This window comes from Buceros rhinoceros, unplaced genomic scaffold (genome assembly GCF_000710305.1).
Source record: "Buceros rhinoceros silvestris isolate BGI_N320 unplaced genomic scaffold, ASM71030v1 scaffold8752, whole genome shotgun sequence".
Lineage (NCBI taxonomy): Eukaryota > Metazoa > Chordata > Aves > Bucerotiformes > Bucerotidae > Buceros > Buceros rhinoceros.
This window is the reverse complement of record NW_010400905.1, coordinates 78,961-88,782: the sequence shown is the minus strand read 5'-3', so window position 1 is coordinate 88,782 and position 9,822 is coordinate 78,961. Positions and strand designations below refer to the sequence as shown.

General features: G+C 47.8%; 1 protein-coding gene across 1 annotated transcript in view; it reads right to left on the bottom strand.

Annotated features, from left to right (window-relative positions):
• Positions 1-690: 690 nt before the first annotated feature.
• PAK7 (p21 protein (Cdc42/Rac)-activated kinase 7) overlaps positions 691-9,822 on the bottom strand; it is a 42,770-nt gene continuing 33,638 nt past the window's right edge. The window contains exons 5-9 of the mRNA XM_010132090.1: positions 8,003-8,136; positions 6,013-6,139; positions 3,265-3,390; positions 1,491-1,625; positions 691-846 (exon numbers count right to left, since the gene is read on the bottom strand). Of these exons, the coding sequence (XP_010130392.1) occupies positions 691-846; positions 1,491-1,625; positions 3,265-3,390; positions 6,013-6,139; positions 8,003-8,136 (678 nt within the window). The remainder of the gene's footprint in view (positions 847-1,490; positions 1,626-3,264; positions 3,391-6,012; positions 6,140-8,002; positions 8,137-9,822) is intronic.

The window sequence follows — 9,822 nt, the reverse complement described above, 5'->3', positions numbered from 1 at the left end:
AGGGTGACAGCAAGAACGGAGGTTTTTGTGATAACCAAACTGGCCTCGCGGTGGTGGCAGAAAACAAAGGGACCTCACCCTGATGGGAAATCTGCAAAACCTTCTAACTTCCTAAAGGTGTTGTTTTATTATTTTTCTGTTTTCAAAAGGGTTAAAAAAGTAGGAAACTTTCATCGTCTCAAAATCTTGCTAAGTTACACATATTACTTCAACTAACACAACAGTTACATGACAAAATACCGCAAATTATCAAAACATACTGTACAGAAAATTACAAATCCATGGCAAAATACATTGCGCTGCTATGACCGAGATAAAAAGTGCTTGTTTTGCGTCAGAAAAGTGTTCTTCTGAAAGAGAAGTGCCGTAGCTGGCAATACAATTCGGGTGTTTTGCTCTGGTTGGACCATCCTCTGCTAATTATCCTTCCAGCCTTGCTTGCTTTGGGCCCCTTCCACGTGGATGGCTGAGAAGACAACAGCGCTGGGGAGCGATGGTCCACGGCGGAGCGCGGCCACCCAGCTGGTGGCCCTTGCAGCCCCAGAGAGGACCCCCTTGGGTTTTTATACACCACATTGTTTCCGTGGAGCTGGTTTCGCTGGTCCCTGTCCGCGGTTCCCACAACTGCCGGGATTCCCGTGCAGCCGTTACCCAGCCGCTGCACCGACCTCCTTCCGAAACGTCGCCACTTCAGCGGTGCCTGTGCTGCCTCATGAGCGGAACGATGCAAGAAGGGAGCCCGGCCAGTTTGAGAAATGGGTGTCTCAACAGTTCCTGTGCCGTGGCTCGCTGCAAGGGCTCCCGCACTAGCATCGAGTCCAAGAAGCCCCGGAGGACCGAGGAGACCTGCAACATCACAGTGGCGTTAGGGCGGACAAAGACACCCGTTTCCAGCCTACGCCGGGTCTGTGCACCCTGCTTTTCTTGGGAAGACAAGGGACACACTGAGCTTTCCTGTGGCAACAGACGTGCGGGGCTGAAGGGCCGTGCGTCGTCTTTGTGCCGTTAACAGGGAAAGCATGTGGGTATCAGAGGGGCAGAGACCAGCACGCGCTGCACAGCTTTGCACGCGGTGGGTGGGAAAAGCATTAGCGTACGCTGAGGGCTCAGTCTGACTTCTAGAAGCACACCTCCCAAAACGGGAGGTACCCAAAGGCTTGGGCACTGGGCACGGGTGTGCCAACCCCCCCACAGCAGGGCTGGCTCGCTCTGGTCCTCGGGCAGGGTGGGAAGTGTGGGGAGCACGAGGCTCTGCCCAGCTCCCTTTGCTGTTACTCGCTGCAAGAGCAAAGCCAGGGCCGGGCCCCAAAAGGCTACAGTTTGCTGGTGGCTTTGGCCTCGCATCGTCCCCACAGGAGCCCTGTGCAGGACCCACTGCTCGAGGCGGTACCTTGAAGATGCAACTGATCCCTTGGGCATGGAAGTGTGTGGCTTTGGCTTTATTAACTGTTTGTACGAGCAAGACCCTCATCACCTATGGCAAGTCTGACCTTGTGCATGTCCTTCACCCGCGGCGGTAGGTTATCCCGGATTCGGCGCATGGCCTGCAGCGGCGGCTCGTTGAAGTAGGGCGGTTCGCCATCTATCATCTCTATCACCATGATGCCCAGGGACCAGATATCCACCTGAAACACACAGTCTGTTCGTAAACACCGCTGGTCGTGCAGAGAGGGGGCCAAGGGGCTCAGCGCGTGGGCCCAGACCTCTGCGCTGGCTCATGCTGTCTGCATCTGAAAGACTACAGGGACTCCACTTGAGACCCCCAAGGCAAACACAAGCATTTTACTACACCCAGGCACGCTTCCAGCGAGCACAGGTAACCCTTTATATAATCCCTTTGGAAAATGAGTCAGCTCCAGCTTAAAAAACCTCCCACGCTTTCTTTTTTTTTTTTTCTGTTTTTGTTTTACATCCTGGCTTGCTGCAGAGCTGCTCCAGAATCCCGGTCCTCTGATGAACGTAATTCCTGTCATTTGCCAGCCCAAACACAGCCAAGGCCAAGCCATGCTGCTTTTCCTCTTTTGCCAACGTTATCCTTCAGTTTAAATCAGCCACTTTAAAATCCCTTCAGTGTTATTAATGGGCTACTAATAGCTGATGTCATTATCCCTGAAATGTCTTCTACAATGCCACATGTCCTGGGTGACCATCGGTGCCTGGAGGGTGCTCTTGCCCTATTGCCACACCGGTCCCTGCTGTGCCATGGGAAGATGCAGCGTCTCCCAGCTCATTTCCCCCCTCTGTGCGTGTACATATGGACATATGTACGTATACGTGTACCTCTGTTGTATACACGTATTTCTCCTGCAGTTCTGCTCGCTGCAGCTGTTACTATAGGCACTATCAGGCAGAGGATGACTCCCCTCACCACACAGAGGAGAAAACGCAGCCGTGTCTCCAGCTGGGGAGGCGTGAGTCACTGTCACAGCTGAGCACGGGAGAGGGGATTGCTCGTCCCAGGCTGGCAGCACAGACACAGACACGCCGTGACTCAGAGCTTCCTCATGGACGCGGTACGGCCCTGCAGAGCTGTGGGTCCCCACCTTTCTGAGCTCATCTGAAGGGCTCCAATAAAAACATGTGAATTGCCTTTTTCAGACCGTTTGACAAAGCTTAAAATAGTTTCGAGAGACATGCTTCCCCCTCCCCGCCCGCCCTCGCCCTGGTCTCTCAACTAATGAGCTGATGTGGAGGCGAGCGCTACAATGGATGGTGGCAATCCAGCCCACCCCGCCGGCTCCCGTGTTCGGGAGCACTTTCCTGGCACTCCTCCGGAGGAAGGGGATCTCAGGCTGTAGCTGGCTGAAAGCAGAGTGGATCTCTGCCTGCAGGTCTGTGCAAATACTGGTGTGACCTGGCTGTGCAGGACGGGCATGTGATGCGGCTGCTGGGTTGGCCTATGCAGCTGTAGACACCTGTAAGTGCAGCTCCAGCTTGCAGGCTTGAAATTAAAGATGATCAAAGGGTTCTTCGTGATGGGAAAATGACACTGGTTGCCTTTAATACAGCACCCTAAGCTGAAATAAGTAAAGGCATTACATTGCTTAGTGCGCTAAATAGTGTCGTTAATTTAACAACTCTGTCGTGGAGGAGCACTTTAAAACAAGGCACGATGCAGCGCTCTGGGACAAACGTAATCGCTGCTGTTCAGCACATCTGCAAAAATGCATCTGAGCCGCACAGGCCTGAGGCAGCGCGGTGCGGTGGGCCAAGGCAGCCCGCAGAGGGAGACCTGCCGCTCTGGGGGCTCTCCTGCGTATTCACCTCGGTGCCATAGGGCAGGCGGGATATCACCTCCGGTGCCATCCAGTACGGCGTCCCAACCAGCGACTTCCTCCTGGGGACCTCCTTTGACACTTGGGCGCAGAACCCAAAGTCGGACAATTTTATCTGGAAATAACAAGCAAAATATTCTGATGTAACAGCACTGTATAATGGATCTACTGTTTCCTATCTGTAAACCCTGTGTTTGTGGTCTGTGTATGTACAGGTGCTGATACTCAGTAATATACATATTTCACGTGACACACACCACTGCTGCTGTTTGGATCAGGTATATGATCTGTGGGATGGCCAGGAAACAGATGAAACAAGTGGCATCCGCCCTGTTTTCTTTCACCACGGAGAACACGATCTAACGCTCATAGAGAGCAATACGCCTGCCCACGATTTTTCACGACCGGGACCTCACGCTGTGGACTATCACTAAATAAACTGTCTTTTTTGGGTAGCAGGGAGCTAATCTGGGGAAAGGAGGGAAGGGCACAAGACTCTTCCAAAATGATTGTAAGACATAAAGGGACCTGCTCCCTCTGCTTGGGAACTCAGGAATTTAAGACGGTACTGTCCTTGACTACGGTGGCAGTGACCTGAAATAGAAATAATGGGATACACAAGCACTCCGGAGAGCAGCTCTTGCTGCATCATGTGCCTGCTCATACCTCTATGCCAGTTTTTTTTCTTTAACAACAAAAATTATGGAAAAATTATCACCTTCCCCTCCCCGTTGCTGTACAATGCCAAGGTGAAAACTCCTCCAACCCTCAACCAAACCAAGGTGGTCTGAGCACTGGTGGCATCACCACCTTCCAGAAACAGCTGGTTCCTTAAGCCTAAAGTCTTTCTTTCCCCCTCACAAAGTATTTATTTGCAGGCCTGGAAGCTATCATAAGGGTCTTCCTGGACATCAGCCTAACCCCCATCACCCCCAGCCATACACTGCACAGTGCAACAGTGACCCACGTCAACTGTGTATCCGATCACATACTCGGTGCCCGAGAATGTGCAGTGAGCCCAAACAGCCCCAGCATGGCTGAAGTGGGAAGTGGCATGAATCCCTGCATTGTGTAGACCAGCATTTTATTATCAGCACTGATTTGTTTTCTCTTGGATTCAGTACAGAGATGACTTCTTTAAAATAAAAGGGTATTATTTTTAAACAATCACCAAATGATTGTTAGTATTTCTAAAACAAAGCCAATAATAGCCAAGTTCTCCACGCTAAATGTGTTTTTCAGTTTACAGGATGAAGAATGGAAGAAATAATGCATATTTTGGAAGTAGAGCCCCATCTTCTTTTGTAGGAGCACAAGAGGTTTTGCATATCTATTGCTCATTTGAGTACATAAAAGACGATTTTTCTAAAAAAAGATAATTGCACAACACAGCCATGAAGAAATCTGCAATGCAGATAATAAGTACCGTAGTAATGAGTATAATGAGGCACTGTATGCAGATCCTGAGAGCAGATCAGATGCTATTTCAGCAACATGGATTGAAATCGCAACTGAAAAACTCCTACACACGTGGAATTGTCTTCCCCCGGCAGGATTTACAGAAGCAGCCTGTGGCCGCTGGAGGAAGAAAACCCCTCTGCCTTGGTGAAGTGGGAAACAAGTTCAGAGGTGAGCCTTTGATTAGGAAACCAGAGCAGGCCTGGGAAGCCAAGAGTTGTACCTTCTGAAGGAGAAGATCTAGGTTTGGTTCCAGATGGACTGGGTGCTCTTGGGCTCAGTTTAACCTGCTAAGTCTTGCTTTAGCAGGGCACGTAACGTCAGTGGAGGAATTTTAAAGCCCTACTTTTATGGGAGTCACTGGCCATTAGTTTCTAATCAAATGACCTCAATGAGGCCATGAGGAGAGATGCAAAGTAGTGCCTAACTCAAGCAGAAATCAGTGTTTTCTGTTTGAGAGTGATTAAGTGCCTCCCTCTGCCTAAGCCTTTGGGTGCCCCAAGCTTGAGGTGTCTCAAGTTTTATGCTGTGTATGCCCAGAAATATCACTGCCAAAACCTGCCCGTCTCCTGGTACGGAAATAGTAATTTCTATGGGACCAAACACTGCTGAAGTAATACTTTTTTGTGTGAAAACTATATTTTGATTACTGAGCAGCATTTTGATTACATGTGCAGCATTTAGTCTCCCTCTCTTCACTCATTAACACCACCAAGAGAGACCAGGTCACTGACAGCAACATCCCATCCAAGCAAATGGAAGCGTGGGACAGGTATTATTGAGCATCTTGTGAGTGTACCCACGGTAAAAGCTACTCTGACCATCAGGGGAGTGTTTCAGCAGTAATGCAGAATATTTCCTATTCGTGCAGATTGATGTTAGCCTCCCAACTAGCCTGGGAAAACAGCAAAAGTACAGAAGCTTGCTAACTAAAGGATAACTAAACGTAGTGAAAAGAAAGTACTTTTGAGAGGCATCAGAGTAGGAGTAGCACATGGTAAAAGGCGGTCTGCCATCGCTGACCACCTCCCACGCGGCGCAGTTTCTTCTGCCACTCCTTTTAGCCAGCTCCGATCCCCCAGGCACTCTGCAAGCAGCGCAGATGTCACTCACCGGCAGGCCAGGGCTGTGTTTTTCTGATTCAGCTCTCTAACAAGTTATTCACAGGTCAGATCCCCTGGTTTCACCAGCCTGGCTTGTTTTTTTTTAACACTTGGAATGTGCACAGCAGTTTTCAGGCCAGCCCCCAGGGTTAGCAGGGGAAATGTTGGGTGCTCACCCTCCCATCGCTCGTCAGAAGGATGGAGTCACTTTTGATGTCGCGGTGGATGACGCCTTGGTTGTGCAGGTAGGACAGGGCTCTCAGGACAGACAGGCAGACGGTCGCTATCTGCTCCTCGTTCATCCTGAAACAGCACGGTGGAAAAATGAGCTGAGTGTTAATGAAGACGGGGGGAAATGGGAGCTGGAGCAAAGAGGAACAAGCGCCCCGTCACGCCCGGATGCAGCCAGCCAGGAGAAATTCTAGGCAATGGCTCTGCGGGGTGATTCTCTGGTCCTGTTTCCTGTCAACAAAGGGGAGATGAGGGGTGAGGAGCAACAAGATCAGCACAAATCTCCCTGCAGCACTGGAAAAGCAGAGTGTACTGTGTGATGTGAGACTGTTTACCTCTGGGAAATGAGGGAAATGCCTTATTTACAGTAAACTCACTGCTTGCCAGTGAGAGTTAATCACTGCTGGGATGGAAACACTGAAAACACTGAATTGTGCAGACAAAACATCAGACCTTGGGTGTAGCTCTTCCAGCACACCACTTCTTTGCTTTTATGCCTTCTATAAAAACATCCAGGGTATTTCAGTAGAAAAAGAAACGTCGAGAGTGCTCATTTCTGTGCATGTGTGTAAAACCGCACTCTGGAAGACGCCATCTGCCACAGCACGATGGCAAAGGCCAGGACCGGCCGTGTGCCCCGGTACCGCCATCCCGCATCTCAACTACATGAGCAGAAAAACACCCGGGGAGATTTCTGCTTCAACTTCGTGTGCGGTCTGCAGAAGTCTGGCAAAATCTTTGAGGGAAGGTCATGCAACGTAAAAAAACGCAGAAGATTAAGGAAAGACTATTCTGGGTTAAAAAATAGATGACAGCTCTTAAGAAGTGGTGTCCTGGGAACATCTGTTTGCTGTTAAACTCCTGTCAGAAATATCTCAGATAGAGCTTTTAATGTTTGGGGGAGCAGCACTTAACAAACAACTTGCAATATTGTGATTTAATTCAGCGCTTCAGCTAAGGCAACACTAAAAAATAAAATACCTGTGGTACAACTCTGATTTTGGTAGGACCTAAGAGCATCGCTAAACTATAAGAGAAGACCAATTTTCTAATTTACTATTCCTTACTTTTCTTCTTGCTCACTGAAATACTCTCCCACTGCTTTGGTGTGAAAATCTAATTTTTTTTTTTTTTTTATTCAAGAAGAAGAAATTAAATAAAGAATGGCTCTTCCCTACCTCATTTTGTCCTGCTTATCAGGAAAAGATGAGTGAAGAGCAGATGTAAAGAGGGCTGTAAAATCTAATGTCTCCACTCAGAAGAGCTGTTCCATACACATTGTACTGGTGCAAATACTTTTCCCGTTGTGTTTTAGGCTTGGTTTGCAGTTAAGATTTCTGACAGCACAGTTATGAGCATGGAGAGAAATGACCCTTAGAACTACATAGTTATGACAGCAAAACCAACAACAGAAATCACCAAACAGGGAAAAGAAGATTTTTTGTGGCCATTTTAGGAAGTAATGGCTAAAATTCGTGTTGCTGCTAAATTACCTCCTGAAGCGCCAGCAAATCCCCATCTATCAGCAACCCCTTTCAGATATTTCTTTCTTTTCTATTTCAGAAGTGCCGGTACTGACAGGAATTCATCTGCAGTGGCTTATTTATGCTGGTAAAGTCAGCCTGCAACAGTATGTGTGTATAGATATATGTATATACATATGTAGCTATACACACATATGTTTATGTGTATATATTTTCCATGTATGCATATTGCACGTATTGCTATGTTTGTGCATTTTATACACATATATACACAAATATACAGCAATAAATACATATATAAAGACATACACATAGAACCAGGAGGTACACCAGCTTCCCTTGGCGGGAGGTGAGGCCGGAGACCACGGCCTGGAGGCATCCACGCAGGACAGCCACAGCATCCCCCTCCTGCCCCGCTCGCTGCCGGGCCCAGCTCACCCCCGCAACCCACCTCGTGTGAGTCACTATATCTGTCAAAGCGCCGCCCTCCAGAAATTCCATCACAACCCACAGCTCATCGCCGACAAGGTAACTGTTGTACATGTCAACCACGTTTTCGTGATGGTAATCTCTCATGATTACAACCTGTGGGGAAGAAAAAGATGGTACGTGAATTGCGACAAGCTTTATCTGACACCTGTTTTGACCTTCTTTTCACTCTTTGTGCTTAGTAAAGGTTCAGCTATGAATCACATCCTCCCTAATCCTTATGCCAACGCATAAACAAAATCAATATATTTACATAAAAATAACAGTAAATGCTTTAAGGAAGAAGGAAGAATTTAGTTGCTGAAGTATAAGTGATAGATGCTTAGGTGGGGGGTTTTTTTGTTTTGTTTTGGGTTTTTTTTACCAGCCTGCAGGAACAGAACTCTCTTTCACTGCATTTTTATTGCCAGTTGCTTTCAGTACAAAAGGACATGACCTTACCAGTTGCTCAACCCACCAAAGTCGTCTTCATCATGTATCAAAAGGTACCTTGCCCGGAATTTTAACAGAATGCTGGTAATATAAGGGATACTCGTAAGACGACTCAAATCCCACGTCTAAGACGGACTGTACAGAATTGAGACCACAGTAAGAGCAGCCCGGTAGTACCACGTGGTACCAAGGGATGTCAGAAAGGCCATCAGGGGAGAAAACAACAGCCAGGGAAAGCTTCATTACAGATGAAGGAATTTCATCACCGCTGGAAAGAAATTGTCAGATGACACGAGTGACTGGAGTGTGTCAGGGAAGCAGCTTGGTCCTGCAGAGCACGTAGGACCTGCTTCAAGATGTTACCACTGACGAGATGCTTGGTTAGAGCTACCACAAGGCAATGCAGTGCAGTCTTCCAGCCGAGGCAAAACAAAGCCAAAATCCCCAGTACAGTCACGGACCGTGCAAAGAACCGTGTGTTAAAAACCTAGTATTTTAATAAAAAATGTGAAGCTTTTAAAGGTTTAAAGAAACCAGTCTGTTCCGTGCTGAGGGAAGATCCTCTTACAGGATTAATTAAAGTTAAAATACAGGAAATAAATGATAGAATCCAAAGATCATGAGAGGTTGCTCTGGGGACCTGCAGTGTTTTTGGTGCTGATCAGCATATTCACAAGTGATCTCAAAAAGGGAGTGGAGAACACGTGTCACTAGCTTGTTTAAGGGAGACAGAAGTAAAAAAAGGAAAAACTCTTCGCAGCACCAGTCAACCAGGTGAAAAAACGGCAAATGACAAACAGTGCTCTTAAATTTAAAATAATGTACACAGGAAAAACACCTCCCATAAGCGTTTGTGGGCTCTAAACTGGTTGCAGCCACTCAGGAAAGGAGATGTGGGTATTAAACAGATGGTCCCACAAAAAAGAGACTGTCAGCATTTCGATTAGTAACCATCAAGAAAGCGAAGGGACAGCATGCTAATAGTTAGGAGAGGAAGGAGGGAGGAAGCGAAAAGCACGTGTCTGCCCGGATATGGTGCACTGCTTCTTGAATAGTCTGGATCCTCCATTCCAGAAGAATAAACTGTACCAGTAGAATGTCAGAAAATAGGTGGCTGGGCTATGTCCGTGCACCTGATACGCTGCATGGACCAGCTGACAGATTTCTTAGCTGTTTACTCTGACTTCCCACCACGCAGTAGGTTTAAAGCCAGGAGGAGACATAGCTCATTTCCAGCTGGTCTGGTCATACAATGTCTATACAGCAGAGATGCGTGTGGGACTCACCACCTCTTTTAGGAAGATATTAATCTGGCTCTTGAGGTTGCCATTTGGCCCACATCTCCTGCTG